The following is a 23,534-nucleotide window of genomic DNA, read 5'->3' on the forward strand; positions in this document are numbered from 1 at the left end:
CAACATGAAAAACAGATTAAAAAGCTGCTGTGGGGACGGATGTTAAGTAGCTCGCTCAGGTCACTCCCTTCCACATCACAGTGCCTGTGCGCTGAAGATTAGACTGTGTTTCCTCAAGGAAACACTCTTCACAACGCTGGCTTGTTGCTGCTGGAGCTTAGCCTCACAGGGAGCAAATGGTGGAAATGTTGCTACAGCGGAGTGTCCTTTAAATGGTCTGAAACTAAAGAAGTTGGCGTTTTCCGTGTGTCTCTGTTTAATGATAATCGCTGAAAGTAACAGGCTGTTTTTTTGTCCTTCAACTACTTATCCTGCACTGAAAACCCTTCAACGTGGGTCATGGTCACCTCTCAAGTGTGCTTAAACAAGATGTCGTTTTCTGCTCTGAAGATATGCTGTCATGTTTGTTTGGACAGTTAAAAGGCAGTTTCTTATTTTTCCTTTTCTGTTCCAAGTTTTTTTTTCTTTTTTAAATGCATTGATTAGCATTTTTAAACATTAAGAAGCCAGTAAGGATCAAAACTCAGCACATATCTGAGTTTGTAGACTTCACAAACTGTGGTAATATTTATTTTGTGAAAAACTATACAATCTAGGAATCCTTCAACCATATCTTGATGACTTAACCTTTGATTACAATCTGTTGTGGACACTGGCAAGGACAACTGGAGACATGAAGGATGTTGTAGTTAATCCTGGTGTATATCTGCTGCCTGGGGCACTTGCACAGTTGTAAGGGTATAATGTAAAGTCTCCGCAGACAAGTCTGCACACTCAGAAAAACTGATGGGCACAGGGATGTCTGCACAGACCTTCCCTCTCACAAATTTACATCACTTGGAGCCATGTGGATCTTAGTGCGCTTGGAAAGTGTTGGTAATGGTTTGCAGGTGTAGCCTGGCTAGCTCAGTCGATAGAGCATGAGACTCTTAATCTCCGGGTCGTGGGTTCGATCCCCACGTTGGGGGAAGCTGTTTTAAGTACAGAAGATAGAGTTTGGTCCATCTTTCCCTTGTAATCTCAAAAAAACCATTTAGTTCACTGCTGCGAATTCTTTACGTAACTTCCTCAGAGATTCTCCAAAGTATTCTTTTTCTGATGGTTTTGTTTTTGCATTTCCACCTTCTCTTGACAGGATCTTTTTCTGCTCTAAACTCTGCTCCAATAAGATTGGTTAATTCAGCTCAGTTGACAAACAGAAACCAAGAATCTTAAGCTACATCCAAACTGGAAGCATTTCACAGTGATGTGGTGACCATAGGAAGTGAATGACATTCTGCGAAGTGTAATTTAAGGTTCCGTAAATGTGTCCGCTCCCGTATACATTTTCATTTGGCCATTGAGCAGAGTGGGGTTTTCACCAAGTACACCTCCCATATGCATCTGCTGAATGCTGATTGGTTGATAAATGGGCAAGTATAGGACAAGGAGCATGAGTGGAGTTCACTGGGAACGGGGAGAAGCATCAAAACAAACAGTAAATAAATATGGCACAAAAAGCAGAGACATGAGCTGCAGTCTACACTTTTCTTCGTTTTTTTCTGTAGCAAAAATTCTGTCTCCCTCCCTTCAACGCCAGCTGATCATGGCTGCCCCTCCCTGAGCCTGGTTCTGTTGGAGGTTTCTTCCTGTTAAAAGGGAGTTTTTCCTTCCCACTGTCGCTAAGTGCTTGCTCATAGGGGGTCATATGATTGGAGTTTTCTCTGTAGGTAGAGTGCGTTTCCTGCTGAACAGACAAATTAGGCTTTAAGGCAACTATAGGCAAAAAAGCGCAGGCAACAGGAAGTGGGCGGGGCTTAAGATAAACTTTTCTCTACTTCCAGGTGATCGACTGACGTGACTACCAATGATTGTGAAGAATAGCATATGACCTTGTAGTAAACACATTAGAAGGTTACCTTGGCAACTGAAACATAGACTGTCCGCAAGCGACAAGCCGTCAACTTCAAAGAGAAGAGGAAATCGCTTCCAGTGTGTTAGTAGCTTTATCCTCGCATACAGATTTTACATATACAGATACATTTTGAAGGATAGGGTGTTACCTTTTTCAAATATGCACCTCATCAGTGCACGCTAAATTAGTTTTTAAAGGTGTTGAATACCTTTGTGATTTACTGTCATTTAGAGAGGATTTCAAGTTTAATGCTGCTCACAAAAAAAACCAAAAAACAAAAAAATAACAGGGTCACAAATCTGTCAACATGAGCATTAGCGGACATCTTTTTACAGCCCCACTGTCACGAATAGCACTTGACCACTGACGAGCAGCTATGGAGGATGAATATAAAGAAATAGTTCAGAAAATCCACTTACAAAAGGATTGTGTTTATATCATATTCAGCTTTAAGAAAAAAATCCTACAAACTTTTGTCATCAGTCGTCTCGTACACAATTTGTATGGTACTCTATATTCTTTTGATTGTACTTGTTGATGGTTTCACACAATTTCTCCCTACTGTTAATACAATGCTGACAGCAGTTGTTTGCTTCTGTTTTATTTATAATGGCTGATATGATATAATCAGTACTTTTATTTGTTAAATTCTTTTCAGTGGACTGATTTTCTTTATCTTGTAGTCTAGGTATTTTTCCCGTCTTTTTGTCGACATATAACCCATTTCAATTTGATTTAAAAGGTTAAAAATAGATTCTATATAGCCGAAGTTGCTATAAACAGATGCCGCATATCTCTGTGTTTCTGTTTTTGTTCTTTTTTCGAGTATTTCAAGGGTTTTCTCCTCTCTCGCTCCACACGTCTATCTTTTCCTACCCCGGTGTACCAACACCAGCAGTAAAACATGCACGCAGACATCAGAGAGTGTTGACTTGTGACTGTCATCCCAAGCAGCAGTTTTCTGATGTAAGTGGGGGGAAATCAGAGGTTATCATCTGTCAGGGAATGCATTAAGAACCATCTCATTTCCTGCTCTTTGTACCACTTCTATATGCAAGACGGGCTTCCTTTCAATTAGGCTTCATGAATACAGATCCTTCTTACTGATTCAGCCTTAGAATGAAACATGATTTGCCTTATTTTGTGCGTTTTGGGGGAAAAAATATTTTATTCATAAGACAGAGTGTGAGCTACAGTTTCAAAAAACAGCCTCCTGCTGTATCATCCCTGAGACAATCCAAGCTATTTCAGCTTCAATTAAAAGATACTTTCATTCAGTTTCTACCTGATGATTAAAAAAAGCTAGTGGCAAGAGTCAAGAGGTTTGCTTCTTATTCAGCACCTACTCTAACCTGGCAGTTTACTTTATTTTCTCTCATAAAATGACTAATGCCTTCTAGATGGTGGGCTCATACATCATGGCAGGGCCAATGTGTCTGTGTTTAACTAATAGGCTCTGTGTCCTCAAGCAGCCAGGGATGGCACGGGTTATTACAAACTGCATCAACAAGACATTCATTACCCTCAACATCCTAGCAACCAAATCACAATTACCACGATCCAAGAGTGAGCATCCAACCCCACTGCCACGCTCCTATTCCCCGCACACCATGTCGCCAATGCATAAATTAGCCTCCTTTTGTCACACTGGGGGGTTGCCGGGTTGAGAATTAGCTCTGTTTGTTTTGCTCGTGATGAGATGGGATGCGCTGATGATGGATGACTGCAAAACTTCTTTACTGACAAATCAATAAATGCGGTGTGAATCCTTTTCACTCGTGTATCTGTACATATGAATGTGTCTGGGTGCCTGGAGAATAAGTGAATAGTTTCATGTGTGCATTTCACGCGTGTGTGTTTATAGCAGATAGCTGTTCTGACTGGCTAATGTACTCGGGGCTGCACTGTAGCAGGACTCTATTGTTGCTCTGAGTCCTCCCCACAGCCATTAGATCGCCATTAATCTCTCATCTGCCATTAAAACAACAGCCAGCGAGCCGAGCTTAACAAAAGAGCGCCCCTTCCTCCAGCCCCTTGATACGTACTAGCAATGAGTTTGAATTAGGCTCTCGGGGTCACCGATTAGACCCTAATAATTCATCCAGACGGTTGAGTTCACAAAGAGGTTACATGTAACACTTCTGTATGAGAAAATGTAACAACACTCCTGTATGTGCATAATTTTGAAATTTAGAAAAGGTTGAGTCTGGATTTCACTTAGTTACTAAATACCATGCAAACCCAGCCACATTTTGAAGATTTTGAAGGAAACGAGGAAGATCACAGAAAAGGTTTGTGGATGTAGTGAAGGAGGACAAGCAGAGGGGTTGGTGAGACAAAACAAGATGCAGGGGCTAGGGTGAGATGCTGGCAGATGATCTGCTGGAGCAACCCATGAAAGAAGCAGCTGGAAAGAAGAAGATGGCCTCGTTTTCTTGCACAATTTTATCCTTGAAAGCCCTTTTCAAATAGCAAAACAAGTCATCAGATTACAGCATTTCTACTTTAATATTTATGGCATTAATCATAAACCAGGCAAATCATTTCTCCTAAACCAATGTCGACTCATTTCTTCTATAAACTGAACAATAACCACTGTTTTTGTTATGATTCTCACTTTTACTAGGGAAACTAGTAAATATTAAGTCTTCTAAGTATTATGAGTGTTATTATTTTTTTTTAAGGATTAAAGGATGTAATGTATAGTATTCAAAAAATGATGTGGGATAAGAAATAATTAGAACTTGTCCAGCCTCATACCTTTAAGTGTGGCCACGTTCCATTCGAGGACCCTTTTGTTTTTATTGTCTTGTGTGTACTCAACCCCATAGCTATGGGTTAGCCATACAGAAACATTGTTAGGGTTTTAACAGGTTCAAGGAACTGACACCATATTCATTATCAGCTAAGAGACACAGAGAAATCCAAGGCTGACTGTGACATCTGTCGGAAATTAGCCTCTTGTTGAACTGAAGCAAGTAGTGACAAACATCTACCCAACTAACATAGATTTTTCTGCAGGATTTTGCAGAAGAAAATATCAACATCATTTGTTAATTGATTGGCGATTAACAACAAGATATTTAATATTTGTTTTGCCATGACGTTTGTGATGTATGTATGTTTAAATAAAATATGAGATGTTCAGGAAGTAGGCATCATTACTGAAGCAGACTTGCTGTGAGTCTTAGTTATTCACATGGGCAAAAATGTGGTTGAAGGCAAAAAAATAAAAAAAAAGCCCAAAAAGAAGGAAGCTGGATGCAGAGGGCATAATTAGCAGAAGTGTTAAAGCTTGGGAAGTAAAATCATTTTACTGGGGAGCAGTAAAAATCAAAGATTTATGTGCTGCTTTTTGCATAAAAATTAAGTCTTTTTCTTTCCTCTAAAGAAGCCTAGAGTGTGAACTTAACATTTTCCCTCCTCCTACCGAATTTTAGCCTATTTCATTTTAAAGTGATGCATGTTTATGCACACTGGAAGCACCTAACACATTAGCATTATTCATCACATGAAGCTCGCTCGGTCCGCCCTTTGGTGGGGAAGAAAAACGACTTCACACTTCACTAGCTGTGAGCGGGCGAGAAGAGCTCCTTCCAGCAATGAAAAATACTTCCATCCAAAAGCATGGCTGGTTAGTTAAGTGAGAGACGCACTGTGGTGCAATTTACCCCTCATTCGACCCAGCTTAATCAAGGCTTAAACTGTATTCACCATTTCAGGCAGTAGAGTGTACGTCTGCAATATGACTGAGTGAATATCTAATCACGTTTGCCACCAACATAATATAAGGCGGATGATGATTAGTGGCCGGGGCTGTGCCGAATTTCAAACTGACTCGCTAAATCAGATCATTGTTTCTCAAAATGTGTTGCATATCTGATTCATATGAGTTTCTAAATAACAAGGCAGTGAAGCATGTTGTAACAATGATGGCTCACTGAGTAAGAACACATTCGCTCATCTTTTTGCTCCATGTTGTTTATCTCTCCTCACAAGAACGGCTACAGCACAGGTCATGCCTTAAACGATCTATGACCTGGCCTGAAAAGGGCTTGCTGTAGCTGTGTGAAATATTATATTTGTTTCAAAGGTACAAAAGCAGTTGTTTGAACAATGCAGCTCTTGGCACAAACTGGGTTGCTTTGTGTTATTTTTCCTACAGAGAGTGAAAAATGTTTTTTAAGGCCGCTCTCCCCAACAAGGGGTCTGTTGTGAAAGCTGTTATTACTTATAGGGTTGCTTTCTAGTATCCTGCATGAAGAAGTGCATCCACAACATGAGCCTTGATCATCAGCTTTAGAGGAGCTGAACTAAACACACTGGAAACACAGTTCCTTTAACCTAATGCTAAAATTCATGCATATGTTGTCTCTAAGTGGTTAAACGGTGGCTAATGCTCGGATGAAATTAAGCACTAGGACAGCCTCTATCATGATGAGCGTCCTGGTGTAAAAATCCAAAATTGATGCCTTCCTTCTCCAGCACGCTGGATTTGAACCTTTGGTGGCCTATTTCCGGCCTGTGGCCCATACGTTTGACACCCCTGGTGTAGTTTGTGGACCTATACAGTACTGTGAAAAAAGCTTGACTCACCTTTCACTTTCTTGTATTTTTTCCTTTCAAAAAGAACAATTTTATTGGAATTTTTAAACTGGTCTTTCATTGACTTCAGCTTTTTCACTGATTTTCAGTCCAGTCCTTGTACTTGACCATTTTCAAAAGGCTTTTTGTTTGTTAAGCCACTTAATGCTGATCTATGAATAAGAGATGAATTAGTGTTGTGTCTATAATGAACAACTTAACAAAAAAAAAAACAACCCAGTTTTCTGTGTATCTTTAGATCTTTAGACACCTTGTCATTAGAAGCCTGCTGCAAAAACACCAGTTGTTCACATTTCTTTTGTTAAATCTATAAAAAATGCTAACGCTAACACAGTTTGACAGCGTAAAATAGTATTTCTGTACCAGCAAGGTGCCAAAGAGCTATTAGCTATTAGCATGCATATTTCGACATGCTGTGTACTTAAAAAAAATTAGAAAACACTGTGATGCTACATTTCTCCAAGGGGTAGTGGGGAACTTGTCAATATTGATGGAATTAGGAAGATAAGTACCATCAGACTACAATTCACCATGTCATACCACCTGGAAAGCATCTGATTCATGAAGGCTTCAGTTTCCAGCATGACAGTGATCTCAATGCAATAAAAGCATCATGGATAGAAAAGCACACAATGCAACTCACTTTCAGGGTGGATGTAGTAAGGAGGTAGAACAGATCATCTGCAATTTGCAAGGCTGGTGGTTCAATTCCTGCCTGCTCCAGTTTGCATGCCAAATATACTCGGGTGGTGAACACTAACCCCAAGTTTCTCCTCAATGCATCCATTGGAGTGTAAAACTTATGAAGCACTGAATAAAATGCTCGTGTAAATGAGGCATTTTGTATAAAGCATTTTGAGGGCTCAGGAAGAGTAGAAAGGTGCTATATATAAAAACCAGCGTTTATCATTTACCATTTATCAATCATAGATTCATTTGAAGAAGACAGCTGCCTAAGAGAACTCGGGCTGTGTTGAAGAAACGAGGTGGTCATACCAAATATTGACTTTCAAATTTATTAGAACTGTTTAAATTTTGTTTTGGCCTTATATAATGTATCTTCATTTTTCCTGGTGTATTTCCTATGTACAACTATATCCCACCCCCTCAAGTACAATATGAAGAAATGAGGGGTGGCTCAAGACTTTTCCACAGTGCTGTATTTTTCCAAAAATAATCAACATCTTTTCAAAGATCTTGGTAACATCCTTTTACAAGACAGTCTCTACTTAAGTTTATTTACTCTCAATGACAATAAAAACAAGCTTTCAACTGATTAAGACCAAGTGATACGCATGCGCCAACCAGCGTGCAGCCTGTTACAGTCGCTCCTGCTTTTCTCTTAGTTTAGCTCTTTTTTCTTACGTATTCTTTTTTTTTTCTGACTTGTATTTTCCTCCGTTTTCTATCTCTTACTCAATCATGTGGATTGAGAGAGTTTTTGTTCTTCTGGTGGCCGTGGAACTGTTCCTTTTATCATGGAACGGGACCGCGGCACATCTCCTACACGCACGGACTGTTTACTCCAGAGATCAGCTGATCGCCCTGATGCCGGCCGGCTCGCTGGCCAGGCCCGCAGAAGTGCCCGCAGAAGTACCAGCTGAAATTTGGAGGAAAACACATCGGGGATGCAGAGGTCAAGGACAGAAGAGAAGAAAAAAGGTGACGGTGAGACAGCGGAGGCTCGAAGCGAGGAGGAGGTTTAAACCATGTCTGCCGTCTATCGTGATGGGAAATGTGCGATCGTTGGCAAGTAAAATCGACGAGCTCTCAGCACTGGTACGGAGTCAGAGGGAATACCGAGAGTGTAGCCTGATGTGTTTCACCGAATCATGGCTGCACCAGGTCATTCCCGATGAGAATGCTTCCGTGGAAGGCTTCCACACTGTTCGGGCGGACAGGGACAGCATCGCTAGCGGTAAGCGTAAAGGAGGTGGGCTTGCTGTTTTAGTTAACAACCGGTGGTGTAACCCTGCCAACATAACAATCAAAGAAAGGATTTGTTGCCCGGACACTGAACTGTGTGCTGTTGGACTCAGGCCGTATTATTTACCCAGGGAATTCTCTCACGTCATCTTGGTGGCTGTTTATGTTCCCCCCTCTGCTAACCCCACAGCTGCATGTGACACTATCCACTCTGCCATAGCTCGGCTACAGACTCAGCACCCGAGTGCCTTTATTGTGATCTCGGGTGACTTCAACCATGTATCACTGGACAATACACTACCAACATTCAAACAATATGTGGACTGTCCCACCAGGGGAGAGAAAACTTTAGACTTACTGTATGCTAACGTCAAGGATGCATACAGCTCCTCCTCCCTCCCCCCACTTGGTAGGTCAGATCATAACCTGATTCACCTCACCCCCCGCTATGTGCCAATTGTGAGGAGGGAACCTGTGACCACCAGGACTGTTAGGAGGTGGTCAGAGGAGGCAATAGCGGAACTACAGGGCTGTTTCGAGGTGACCGACTGGGAAACACTCTGTGAGCCTCACGCCGAGGACATCAATGGGCTTACTGAGTGTATCACAGACTACATAACTTTCTGCACCGACTCCATTGTTCCAGCTCAGACTGTTCATTGTTACCCAAATAACAAGCCGTGGGTGACTAAGGACATCAAAGCCCTCCTCAACAACAAGAAGAGGGCTTTCAGAGGGGGCAACAAAGAGGAGGTGAGGAAGGTCCAGGTGTTACTAAAGGACAAGATCAGAGAGGCTAAGGACAATTACAGGAGGAAGCTGGAGTGGAAACTCCAGCAGAACAGCATGAGAGAGGTGTGGAGGGGCATGAAGACCATCACTGGATTCAGGCCAACCAACAGCAGGGGAGCTGAGGGAGGTGAGAATAGAGCCGACGAGTTGAATCTGTTTTTCAATAGATTCGACACCACAGTGTCTGCTCCCACCCCCACAACCTCACCTGCAGTCAGCCTGGAATCCAGAGCCACACCACTGTGCCAGCCTCTCTCTTCACATGTTGCCTCCTGTGAGATTCCTGACACCCCTCCCCCACCCATCACCTTCACTCAATACCAGGTTGAGATGCAAATGAGGAGACTTCACTCAGGCAAGTCTGCTGGACCAGACGGAGTGAGTCCCCTTGTCCTCAAGGCCTGTGCCCCCCAGCTGTGTGGAGTCTTTCATAAACTGTTTATGCTGAGTCTGAGTCTGCAGAGGGTCCCGGTGATGTGGAAGACATCATGCCTCGTCCCTGTACCAAAGACGCCTCGTCCCAGTGGCCCCCAGGATTACAGGCCCGTGGCACTGACCTCCCACATCATGAAGACCCTGGAAAGGCTCATCCTGGACCAGCTGCGACCCATAGTAAGACCACATCTGGATCCCCTTCAGTTCGCTTATCAGCCTCGTCTCGGAACAGAGGACGCCATCATCTACCTGCTCAATCGTGTCTACACCCATCTGGACCAGCCGGCGAGCACTGTGAGGGTCATGTTTTTTGACTTTTCCAGTGCTTTCAACACCATCAGGCCGACCCTCCTGGGTGATAAGTTAGCAGCGATGCAGGTGGATGCTTCTCTGGTGTCCTGGATTGTTGATTACCTGACAGGAAGACCACAATATGTACGTCTCCCACAGTGTGTGTCTGACAAGGTGATTAGCAACACAGGGGCACCACAGGGGACTGTCCTCTCCCCCTTCCTCTTCACCCTCTACACCACAGACTTCAGCCACTGCACAGAGACCTGCCATCTTCAGAAGTTTTCTGATGACTCTGCAGTGGTTGGATGCATCAGCAGGGATGATGAGACAGAGTACCGGGCTGTGGTCGACTCCTTTGTCACGTGGTGTGAGCAGAATCATCTGCAGCTCAACGTGGCAAAGACCAAGGAACTGATCGTGGACTTCAGGAAGACCAGGAAACACTTGACCCCTGTTTCAATCCAGGGGGTCAGTGTTGACATTGTGGAGGACTATAAATACCTTGGAGTACACATTGACAATAAACTGGACTGGGCTAAAAACACCACAGCACTTTACAGGAAGGGCCAGAGTCGTCTCTATTTTTTGAGGCGACTGAGGTCCTTCAACATCTGCCAGAAAATGCTGAGGATTTTCTATGAGTCTGTGGTGGCCAGTGCGATCCTCTATGCTGTTGCATGCTGGGGGAGCAGGCTGAGGGTCGCAGATGCCAACAGACTTAATAAACTGATCCGTAAGGCCAGCAATGTTGTGGGGATGGAGCTGGACTCCCTCAAGGTGGTGTCGGAGAGGCGGATGCTGTCCAAGATAAAGACAATGTTGGATAACACCTCCCACCCACTCCATGACATGTTGGTCAGTCACAGGAGCTCGTTCAGTGAGAGACTGAGATTACCGAAAAGCACCACTGAACGACACAGGAAATCATTCCTGCCTGTGGCCATCTCCCTGTACAACGCATCCACTTAACACACTGTTTGCTGCTACAACTACACATGTTTCTTTTCCAAATATTTATTTATAAGTGACTTATGTATGTATGTATATATATGTATATATTGTACTATTCTTAGTTAGCGTATTGTCTGTCTTGTCTTAATGTTGGTTTAAAATGGAGCACTGTAACAAAAAATAATTTCCCCCAGGGATCAATAAAGTATTCTGATTCTGATTCTGATTCTGATTCTGAAAGATCCGGAGTTAACAGTCAAGTGGGCTTTGGGTGCCTAGTCATGCCTAGCTATCACAGTTTCTACAGGTACAAGTTTCTGTTTCATATCACTGGACGTCTTGGGAAAAAGGTCATGTTTTCACACTGATTTGGTGTTAGGGTGAAGCTTGGAATAAGGTTGGGGTTAGACACAGCTGGGGTTGTTGAGGTTAAGCTAAGACGCTAGGGAATACATTACACTGATCAGTGCCCTCACAAAGATAGACACACACCAGTGTGGCAGTTTTATCAAATAGGGATTCCTGTCTCTTCACAAATTTTCCAAAAGAAGGATTTCTAGTCTTACGCTTATCAAAGTCCAGACCATAAACGCGGGCGGGTGTGTAAACATACGTATAAGTCTTTTTTTACTTTGGGCATTTGTTAATTTTTCATGAAGACACTTGCAAGCACAGAGAAACGTCAGATCGTAACATCCTCAGGTTTCTATCTGTCATTGCAATAACAGCAGATGTAGTGAACTGTTTTTCACTTTTTTCACAAGCCTTTAACTGTACAGAGAGTTGGTTTGTATTACAGCACAAAAGCTGGTGAGACTGGTTGACACGCATTCCCTAATCACAACAAGCACCTCTTAATATATATTCGCACAAACAAACAACAACAACAACAACAACAGCAGAGCTTCAGCCACTCTGCCATCCAGAGGGCATTTCCCATCTCAGCATAAGGCTTATGGTTACACCCCCCCACTATGCAGATGGTTTAGTGTTATTCTATCTGTAACTGGACTCGATGCCAGGCTCTGAGTGGGCCTAATGACTCCTAAACCCGAGTTGGTTAAGTGGGAATTCAACACCATCTCCCAGCTGTAACCTAATCTCCCTCTAGACCACCTGGACCTTGGATACACCCCGTGGGTTCAAAACGCACTTGACTGTGAAACAATAACAGTCCATTTGCATTTTTAAGCACACCGCTAACAGCGTCTTCGAGACACATGCAGACACCATGCTGCCAAGCAGACGACACGGAGGCCGTGAAAGAAAAACATTGCAGTGGATATTATGATCCCGCAAACTTGAGAAATTCCCGGCAATGAAATTAAAGGGAAAAAAGAGGATGTTTGACTATTAAAAGTATGACTTAAATTTGGTCTCAGATGAGAATCACACCTTCTCTGCCAATGAACTTCTCCAAAGACCGAGAGAGATTTTACACTAACATGGAGGTTGTGAGGTTTTTATGTCTCAGAAGTTGTGTTTCAGTGCCCCCCCCTTGCTGTGACAGCCGAGTGTCTGGAGGAGTATTTTCTGCATATTTCACGCGTATGTGTGCATTTTTCTCAGCAGTGTGTAGGAGCAAACGCCTGCAACATATCCATAACAGCTCCAGATGGTTCGTCATAACATCTGTCTAACCTGACAAAACATAGCCTGCAGCGTGTGGCCATAAGGTGTATTATTGGGTTATTCTGGCACAAGGTTGACTTCAGACTGTATAACAGTCATTGGCTGACAGCACACACACACACACACACACACACACACACACACACACACACACACACACACACTGAGACTAGACAAAATTACTGGCTCTCTGTGCCACACGTGAATGACAGGCTGCCTCTGTGTCTTCCACTGCTATCTTCTTCCTTCCAGGGTCTACAGAAAATCCATGCCACCTCCGACGGTGGGGTTATGCCAGAGTGTATTAATGAGTCGGATAGAAAGACAGCGACAAACAGGCAAAAAGACAGACAGGAGCAGCCAAACGGAACGGACTTGAAACAGTGTCTGGTGACTGATAAGTGATGGGGGGAGGACGAGGGTGACACTTTGTGTTTTGGAGAGGGCGAGGTTAACAAGGGAAAAAATCAGGAGAATTTGGAGACTTATTGATGGACAACTCACATTTCCTTGCTTTCAATTGCCTCATTCTCTCTCATGCTGGCTTTCCGCTTCCAATTTTACCTCCACCTCACCCTTTTTTCCCTCTATCTTGTCCAGGCCACTTGGCTGATCAGTGAGTATGGTAATCAGGGAAAGGCTGATAACAACTGATAAGTCCTCTTGTCAGATGCTGAGGGCTTGAATGACATTTTTACACAGTCGTGAAAATGGAGGGGAACAAACGCAGTAAAGCTGGTGAATGGATGGCCTCTGCGATTCTGCTTGTGTGATACGCAAATAGGCATATCTACCTCCGTGCTGTGTAGTTGGGTGTACGCGCGTCATGTGTGCGTTCTTTGCCTCGTCTGGAGGGGCTGCAGGGGGAGGGAGGCGAGGAGTGTCACTCTGCCCACAGAAAGGGCTTTCATCCTGGGCTTATCAGAGCCAACACAGGGGGAGATTGTTGGCCGGTGGTGCGAAACGACAACTCTTACTGCCCCCGCAACCTCCCCCACCACACACACTGGACCTGTCTTCCCCTGACTTTGTGACTCCCCCTCAGACACAAACACAGGGACAAAAGCATGTTTGCTCACAGATGCACAAAGAAAGAAAAAGGAACATTAAATGCGCTTATGCTTCAGTCCACCACAATCTGCTAAGCTTCACACACAGACACACATACTTGTATTTATTATCAAAGATATCCCACCTATTTCATTTGTTTCTCGTGCGACACAAGGACGCTGTTTACTGTATTAAACTGGCACTGAATGATCGCCCGTTTCCTGTTTCCACTTTTGGCCGGCGACCAGAAGACGTGCTACCCACAGCGCCAGCGACGAGGCCATATGCACCTCTAAATCATGTGGTATTATCACCATGCTGTGCACCAATGAGCAACTATAACCATGATGGAAGACACCAGATGATCTGTCTTTAGCAGCAGAGTTCATTTCCATAATACTAGATTAACGTGTTTTTTTGTTTGTTTTTTTGGAAATACAAGTCATGCTAATTAATTTGACAGATCATAAAAGCTGTCAATCCTGCAGGTACACACTGATTCAGCACAGAGACCTCTCTTTTTCTGACTACACACAGCAAGTGCACATAACTGTGCATGTGTGTGTGTGTTTGAGAGAGAGAAAGACTTGTCAAGTGGAATTACAGTCACAGGTGGAAAGGTCAAACTCAGTGACCCACACAGTCAGACAGACAACTTGTTGGGCCCAAAAAATGCAAGAAAAAAAATGGAAAGGTCAGTTCAGCCGATACTTTCCTGCGAAAGCTCGAAATCCCATCAAGGAGACAGATATAGACAAAAGAAGCATGTGTGTTGTGCTCCTCTGATAAGGAAACTGTTTTCTTCCTCTGGGACTCATTTATTGGCCCAAACACATCAATAAAAGTTGAAGCCTGGCAGCAGAAGATTACATTCATCACCGATGCCACCTTTTAGTAAATCCCAGACCTCTATGTTATGTGTATTCCACCTAGTGCAACTTCATTGATCATGTTCACCTATGAACATCGCTACACTGGTTGAGAAGAAGCTCCGACCTCGCAGGCAACACCGGCGGGATGAAGTCACGGTTGAGGTCGGATTTGGCCATATGGAGGTGACGGCTGTGTGGGTCTGACCACACCCTCGCTTGCTCTGTGGCACTCGCTGGATACCATAGGTGGTGGCAGGAGGAAAGGGGTGAATATGTAGCCCCCTTCATGCTGTCTAACAGGCTGGACATGAGGCACAGCATCTGTCTCTGGAGGGTGTGCCTGCAAAAAAGGCTGCCCTAGTTAAAAAATAGGGGAAATGGACAAATGTAACTTCAAGGTGCTATAACCGAGACGATGAAGTGCGATAACAAGGGTGTGAACGGTATGGAAGCCTCACATACTGTACTGCTTCTCTCTGTTGTTAAAAGGCTTTTCTGAATGACTATTTACTGCTCAGTGGCATCATCTGTTTTTCTAGCTTATTTATTATACCAGTGCTCAGCAAACATTTAGGTTCCCAAAAGAAAAAAAGTGCCAATATCTGTGATTCTACATCACTGCCTGACTGGACTTTCTAGTATTATTTTTAGTAGTAGTTCTTTTTATCAGTTCAGGCAAAAGAAAACAAAGAAAACATCTTGCTCACTGTGTACTGGACTTGTGCTTGTGACCTTTAATATTCAGAATTTTACCTAAGGCTCCTTTTACATAAGCCCACTGGTACCAGTTACCAACTAGTAATTACTGGTTACTGGAAAAAATGAGTATTCCCCAACTGGTTGTCTGATTACAACCATCTCATGACCTCATGAGTTGTCAGTCAGAGATGTATTATATGAGAAAATACATTTTGCTTTGTTTATTACAATAATATTAACAATATTTCTTGCTTTGTAAAAGTGGGTTTGTCTGGATCACTCTTTGAAGCAAAGTGACCTTCTGACTACGTTTGTTGCAGGCTTGCTTTTGCACCACAGAACCTTCAGTTCAGGGGTGTTTGCTGGGTGTAATTATTTTAAATGAAGGCACTCATGCAGAGTAACTGCCCCATGTTATTTTACAGGTTCAAGAGTGCAGTATCAATAAAGGAAAAACAATGGCATGCACAGTTCACAAAATAGCATCTAATCTACAAGACTGTTTTTTCTTTGTTTTTAACTAATCCAAACCGCACTTTAACTATACTTAGCTGTTTTAACTGTAATTTTAATTAACCTTTACTATTTTCTTGCCAGAATGCACTCTTATAGATTTTCTTGTTTAGTGGCAAATAGAAATACACGTGTATCAGCCATTAGAATGGTAAATGGTAAATGGCCTGCATTTGTATAGCGCTTTACTCAGTCTCTAAGGACCTCATAGCGCTTTACACTACATTCAGTCATTCACCCATTCACACACACATTCACACACTGGCAATGGCAAGCTACATTGTAGCCACAGCTGCCCTGGGGCGCACTGACAGAAGTTAAGTGTCTCATTACACTGGACTGAAATAAAATAATGGGCTGAATGTTCTTCATTGAATGAAATCACAGGTGACTTTTTGAGTTTTGTATCCTGCTCATGTCTGTACGTCATCTCTGTGTGCAAATACAATTGAAAACAATACAAACTACTTGGTTTGTGCTTTACAGTTCAAAAAAGGCTCAAAATGTAAACACGCAGACAGGCATGTTGAGAAAATAAAAGGAGTCTTTAGTAGGGCCTGATCAAGAATCCAGGAAAACACAAAAGCTGGGATAAGGTACGGCAAAATCCAAAATGAAAACAAAAAGTAAGCACAAAGAACAGTGACAAACTGTGAGATCAACAAAGCCAGGCAAGGAAAAAGGCAGGAACACCAGGCAAGCTGACAAAGGCCGGAGGAAGACGTGAGGCTATAAATACACACAAGGAAGACTGAGTGATAAAAATACAGGTGGAAATTAGGGTGGAATACACAATCACAGGGTGGGACAAAGAAAGCAAAACAAAAAAAGGCAGGTTAGTTAAATTTGCAGGACTATGTACAATATGTACATCTATTTAGAGGGTTTACACAGCAGGAGTGTATCTGCAAACACTCTTGGATTATGTAGATGAGGGAATAATGCACTAGGTTGCAAATGGCTGTCGCATCATATATGTGTGTGTGTGTATATTATATATATATATATATATATATATATATATATATATATATATATATATATATATATACACACACACACACAGTCAGTATTGTCTGGTAAAATAGTGCTGACTTTGCTACAACTAAAAGCACAAAGCGCACAGGCCCTATGAGAGTCTGAAGGCCAGAGGCTTTAGAACGATTTAACACAGCCACAAGCAAAATTCGCAGAATGGCATTTGCAACATAGTGAATGGAGTCCTGTGGCGGGAGAGTGCAGACACACTCATGCACAAAATTACAAATGAAACACTGAATTGTAAATTGTCTGACGAAAGTCATAAATCTCCCAACGGCCGCTGGGCAGCTGGGGTCGAGCAGCCAGCAGTCCTGTCAGAAAAGTGCAGCTGTCTGAACACAGATAGCCACTGGTGTAGCACACAGCAGCAAAGCCTGCAGGCTGAAATCTGGAATTGGCCTTTAAAATGCTCTATTATGTATTTTTTTTTAAATGAAATGTTCTGAAGTCCTCTGTTCCCATGTACTATACAATATGACCATTTTCAGGGGCAAGCCATTACCATAACTTCAAAATAGCTACAATCTATTTTGTAAGTGTTTCGTCCGCATAGTCCCTAAAGGCTCTGTCACACCAGGAGATTGTGGTTGTATGGGCTTGGTGTTTTAGTGACAGCCATAATTGGTGACCTAGCTGGCAATCTAACTCCTAACTTCTTATAAGAAAGGAAGTTATTATTAGACCTTTAACTCTTTCCCCCATAAAGATGACATTTCACAGTCTCCCCTGTACTCTTAATGGATACACATCAGTGTATATCAGTAAAGATGTGGTTTGACAACCTTAGAATAGTTTCTGGGGCTTTTTTGTAGTGTAGTTGTGTAGCCAGAGCCCACCCTCACTAACTTCTAATGCACAGGCTTGAAATACAACTTAAATACTACTAGTAGACTTTCAAGGAGTAGAGAGAGTTAAAACTAGCATAACCAGTCCTTTAACTGATCATACTTATCTCCCTAAGGTTGAAGTCATAGCATCAAATACCTTTTTTTTTTTGAGCTGGTCCACTAAGATTTGTAAGCATCTTTCCGGATCTGAATTAAGAGAAAGTTAATGAACAAAACTAATAGTTACTCACACATCCTACGACAAAAGAAATTAGTTGGAGCTGGATCGGGTGACCCTAAAATCCTTTATTAATTACACTGCAGTAGGAGTAATGTTGCCTTTTTTCAATGACTATGTGTTTATACAGCATTATTCCATAATAAAAATTAGCTATAATTGATCTCTGGCTCTCTTCCACAGTGTTTTGTTTGTCCTGTCTTCCTCCCCACACTCCCTGCCCCTCCCCAAGCTTGTTTCTGCCAGAGGTTTCTTCCTCTTAAAAGGGTGTTTTTCCTTCCCACTGTTACCTTACAAAATAAAACACCCAGAGATCACTGTTTTTGTGATTTTGAGCATATATGTAAAAACACCGAGTTGAATTGAATAATAAAATCAAAAGCCACCTAGAGGGCCACTAAATATGAAAAGTGCAACACACATAGCACCGCAACATCTTCAAAAATACTCATGCAAAACACGAGTCCAGTAACACTATGAACCTGTTCCAAGCCCCACTTTAGCTACCTTATAAGCATCCTTCAGTTTTTCATTTGTTTAATGAGCAGGTGGTGTCCTGTTGGGTAGCACTGTTGGAAGTAAAACAGAACAGAAACACATTTAAAGTCTGCAGCGCTGTGCATGTGCCAAAGTAAAATGAGAGAGGGGAGAAACAGATTGCTGAGAGGGAGCCAGTCAGAGGGAGAGCGGGACTAATGAAGGTTACAGAAGAGGAGAAGTATGAAATAGGAAGGAGAAGAAATGAGTCTGGAATGATAAAAGGAGGAGAGACAGTGGGATTGTTGAGGAGTCTCTCTGGATTTGCAGAATCCCCTCAGCCTCAAGTTTTGGTACAAAGTCATACTGACACACTTACTGCCTGGTGAGCCCTCTATCTTTCTCTTCCTCCACTTTCTTTCACACTGGTAATGAGGACTGTAGGTGTCCGCCGACTGTCACATGCACACCACCGAGCGTTTAACAGTAAGGGGGTGGGGGGGTGGGGGGGGCTTATATTACTCTTGGACATCTGCCATGGTGCCAGGACCTAGGCAATAGTGTGATGCTGAAATAGGAGGGAAGCATGGGGGTTTCTTTTTGTGTTAGTTCCAGCCAATCCCCATGCAAATTGCGTGATTTATATTACATTTGCTCTAACTTTAAAAAATGCTTTATTTATCTGTTCTGTGGGCTTATTCTCTTTTATTTTACTTTTGGTGCCATTCGAAAGCTAATTCATAGCAATGCCAACCTTTTGAAACGTGAAAGTGGTGCAGTCCTAGACTGCAAATCGAAAAAAAAAGGGTTGGGAGACATGCATTTTTGTTCTCTTGCTGACATTTGGATGAATGCATCTGTGTCATATAAAACAGTAATAATCAGTGAGTTGCATTTGCTCTTATGCCAAACAGAATGATGTCATGTCTATAATGTAGACGTATAAAGATAGATATAGCTTTTGGGCCTAAAAGTGAAGGAAAGGTGGTCTAAACCAGGCTTGGTTAAATCATCGGCGTATGGTCACCATAGCCCTTCATCATTTATGTTGGTACTTGATGGCACACCAGACTTACTGCAGTCATCTTATGAACAATAGGTGTCGCCACTCAGAAAAAAGCCCTCCATATCAGGATTAATACTGCAGGAGAAGAATTTGAAACAGGAAGAAAAGAAATTGTGGAGTTTTCCTTTTTGAAATTTCTTCTGAAAAGAAATTTAAAGATCGTGAGGTGTACAACAAGCCTACATCGGGCTTTAAACCTGATAGTTTTTTAATGGCCAGACATGGTTACCTTCTGACTGCAAAGAGGAGTAACATTCTGTACCTCATATTAAACTTCAACTTCAGGGCTTTTTGTGGCTTCAAGGATTTTTGGTTTTTAAAACTTCTATATCATCAGTGTGATTTTTTTTCCCCCCTTCAACCCCCAGAAATCTTTTGGCAATTATTTCATCATTCGGGCATTAAAGGGTTAAATGGTTCTCCATAAACCATGATGTCACGATGTTGATGTCCATCTTTTATTGGCAATTTACTGTTCTTACAGGTTTTTAAGACCGCAGCTATTTTGCTAGCAGCAAAGAGCAGTGGAAGCACATGGAAACAAATAATATTGCTCTTATTTGTTGTGTACATGAATTTAGAGTTTTAGAGATGATGGTGTTATCTGTGCATGGAACCAGACTCCAGCTAGATTTTTTATGAAAGCATTATGCTACGTCCACGCTCATCCTGCGTTGCCTTGAAAGGAGTTGCTTGTGGACATTTCAGTATCTGGTTGCCTAAGTATCCATCTATCCTTCCAGGTCTGTCGCAGGGCTAACCTGGGTAACTCTGCAACATATGTACTATCAGGTCACATGTCAATCAGCGGTATCCTGCACTCTCATTGGTAGTTGCTTTAGTCCCACCCATTGCAATTTAATCCCTAGTCACCTGATTTACTTTATATCAGGGGTCCCCAACCTTTTTGCGCCATGGACCGGTTTATGTCCGACAATATTTTCACAGACCAGCCTTTAAGGTGATAAATATAACAAAATAAAACCAGTACCGGTATTAAAAAAAAAGAAGATTTATTCATAACACACGGGAAAAGACCCAGGGAAACCAAGTTAACGCTAAAAATTATTTAAAAAAATAATGCTAAAAACCAATAAAAACCCTGAAAACCATGAATTTCACACCTGAGCCTCAACTCTCACGGACCGGTACCAAACAACTCGGGGGTTTGGGACCGCTGCTTTATATGGGCTCCGCTCACCACATTGCTTGGCAACTTTAGAGTGACATCAATCCTCTAATCTAAAAATATAAACACTTTTAAGACAGCAACTGGGTATGATTTAAATGCTTGTATACTCATAATCTTATAATTTTGCTGACTACATCCTGACTGCACTGACTGCATTCAGTGTTCCAACATATCACAGCTACGCCTTTTGTTTTGGCAAGTATGTGCAAGTCCATTAACAGTTTCCTACAAAAGCAGCCGCAACCTCCTAGAGTTTCTCTTAAATTGACGTGACCAATTTTCTTGCACTCCACCCAGGCAGACAACGCAAACATCCACCGCCTCATTAAAAGCATGGGGGCATTTAGTTTGAAAGCATAACGAGCTTGAGATTGCAGCGCTGTGAATAAGGCTCATAAAAGCAGCATCATGCGGTGGTGGAAAGTTACGTTAATGACAGTATATTTGTTCCATTTTAGAGAGGTCATAACAAAGACGCCTACGGCTGCCTTGTCGTCATTAAACATCATTAACATCAACTAAGTGACAACAAGCTGACATTTAAAGTATGAACCCCACATGTACATGTATATATATGTGTATATATATGTGTGTATATATATATATATATATATATATATATATATATATATATATATATATATATTTTTATTTTTATTTTTTTTTTTTAATTTATTTATTTATTTATTTATTTTCCAGATTGACACTTTGGATGATAGTATATGATTACAGTATATTTTACATAGCAAAAGGAACTGGCGTGCAACAACACTGCTCAGTCTCATCATGCTGTATCTAGTTTCGCTGCTGTCTGTAACAGTATAAGATACTAAATGATGAATGAATTTTGGCCCGATGTTTGCCAGCACTGTTCCCGACAAAAGAGATGATCCAGAACATGTGTTTCCTCCCAGTGATGTAAAGTGTGCAACTGAAAATTACAAGGTTATCCAACCTTCACTTGCTGTTTAAAGTTGTCTTAAACACCTGAAACCTGCTGAAATGAGTCAAAGAAAATATTTATTTTTGGCTATATGTTTTTCCTCAGCAGATTCACCCCACCAGCCAAGCACTGTACAATATAACAAGTTACTCATTCACCACATTTTACAGTAATGCAGGGTTTCCGTCATCATTAGTATCTAAAATTTCTTAATCATGTGTTTTATTTCTCACTCTATATTTTAGGACTTTCACTTGAGCATTAAATTGGAACAATTCCTTTTTTTTTTAACATGACGGCAGACAGGAAAAAATCCCATCATATGTTAGGTCACAGAAGTCCATTTCTGACAAACAACACAAAGGAAAACAGCAGAACACATTTGCTGGCTGTGCTTTGAACTGTATTGCTTCTAGACAGTCACAGTCAGAGGAGATGTGATGAATTCCCCCGGAGCCAGCTCGGGAAGAAGAGCTGAACTTGTTCTCACATCTCCTGCTACTGAGGAGAAATAACTAGCTTCACTCACTTTGATGGAGTAAAGAAATACACACACAGACACAGACACACACACATATACCCACTGGCTCTTTGCCTGTTTGCTTGAAAGAAACTCATTTTTGTGCATCTCTCTCATGCACCCTGTCTTTTTTCTTCTCCTCCGGGTTTCCCACTCAACCCGGCTTCTTTCCTATACCCCCCTTCTTAGATTTGCTCTCAATTTTCTGAGTTTATCCTCGTTGTTGAGGTTTTTTTTGTTTCACCCTGACCCCGATCCCTTTAAAACACCGTCATTAACAATGTCACCTTTGCTTGTCATTAACTTTATGGCAATGATTATTCCGCTGCCGCCAGCGCACTCTCCTTCAAGTCTCACTTACCTGTGCGATCTCGTAGAGCAGTTTGTAGTGTTCCTCCCGTTTCTGCAAGGTGCACAAATTGCAGCCCATTCTAGTTGTCAGGGAAACAGTGCCGAGTGCCCGCTGGAGTGTGTGTGCTGTCTGCGGTGTGTATGAACTCCCCCTTGGGCGATACACACTCGGGCTCCTCTTCCTTGGCTCCCCCACACCTCTTTCTCATCCGTGTATCCTCAGAGATCCCCTCTGTCGCTCTGAGCGCACCACACACGTGTTTCAATTCACTGTTTCAACGCAGGCTCTGGAAGTACTACCTTCAGTTTGTGAAGTGAGTGTGTGTTTGTAAGTGTTTTTGTGTTGTGTGAAGCAGTAATTAGATGAGTGAAACGCACCTGGCTTTCTTCCCCTCTTTGCCTGTCACTCCTTCCCTGGAGTCTCACTTGCATGCCTACATACACTCTCTCCCTCCACTCTCTATACTCCACCACCTCCTCTCTCAGTGTGAGCACACTCTTGTGCATACACACACTTTTGGCTCATGGAGTCACACCTCCTCCTGTGGCAGGCTGCCTACACATGGCTGCTCCTACTCCACCTCATGAATAGATGGCATCCTCATTGGCTGTTTAAGGAGAAGGGGGCTGGGAGAAAAAGAGAGGAGGGGACTGCTCTTATCTTGGGAAGAGTCAGATTCTGAACATCAGTGCTGTTGCGTGTAAGCAAAGGAAAGGACAGGCTGCATGCATGCGTGCGTGTGTGTGTAGTAAAGGTGGGCAGACAGATCCCAATATCCATAGTATTGATACTTGCATGATTGGATCGATTATCTATGCTCTAAGTTAGATATGTAGTCCAGTAAATTGGGTTAAATTACTTTAAATAACAGAAGGTGACCCAAACTGCTTTAGAGACATATACATTTACAACTCCCCCCCCCCCCCCCCCCTCTTATTTACATGTTAAAAAGTATCAGTATCAGTATTGGTATCAGTAATATTGGCCCTGCATTTATTTGGTATCGGACCAATATCAAAATTTGCAGTATTGCACAGCGCTAGTGTGCAGACTGCACTAGCATCTGTGTTTGTATGCCGTAAAGTACATTTGTTAGTTTTCTGTGTGTACATACTCAACCAAACATTCAATCTATAATTAAAAAAACCCTCAGACATCAGTTAAAATGCCATGAAGGCAGTTAATCAAGTTCCTAAGAGGGCTTTTTGTCAGTCC

At 42.3% G+C, this 23,534-nt stretch overlaps 1 protein-coding gene and 1 non-coding gene across 3 annotated transcripts in view; one reads left to right on the top strand and one right to left on the bottom strand.

Annotated features, from left to right (window-relative positions):
- Positions 1–22,982, bottom strand: part of pdzrn4 (PDZ domain containing ring finger 4) — a 47,095-nt gene extending 24,113 nt beyond the window's left edge. The window contains exons 1-2 of one of the 2 annotated variants that reach the window (XM_026146908.2): positions 22,697–22,982; positions 22,329–22,558 (exon numbers count right to left, since the gene is read on the bottom strand). In XM_026146908.2, the coding sequence (XP_026002693.2) occupies positions 22,329–22,397 (69 nt within the window). In that variant the 5' untranslated portion in view covers positions 22,398–22,558; positions 22,697–22,982. Of the gene's footprint in view, positions 1–22,328 lie in introns of both variants that reach the window. The other variant, XM_080291489.1, reaches the window with a different exon arrangement.
- On the top strand, positions 896–968 carry trnak-cuu (transfer RNA lysine (anticodon CUU)). The gene has a single exon. It is a non-coding gene; the product is annotated as a tRNA-Lys (tRNA).
- Positions 22,983–23,534: the final 552 nt, after the last annotated feature.

This window comes from Astatotilapia calliptera, chromosome 17 (assembly GCF_964374335.1).
Source record: "Astatotilapia calliptera chromosome 17, fAstCal68.1, whole genome shotgun sequence".
NCBI classification, from domain to species: Eukaryota; Metazoa; Chordata; class Actinopteri; order Cichliformes; family Cichlidae; genus Astatotilapia; species Astatotilapia calliptera.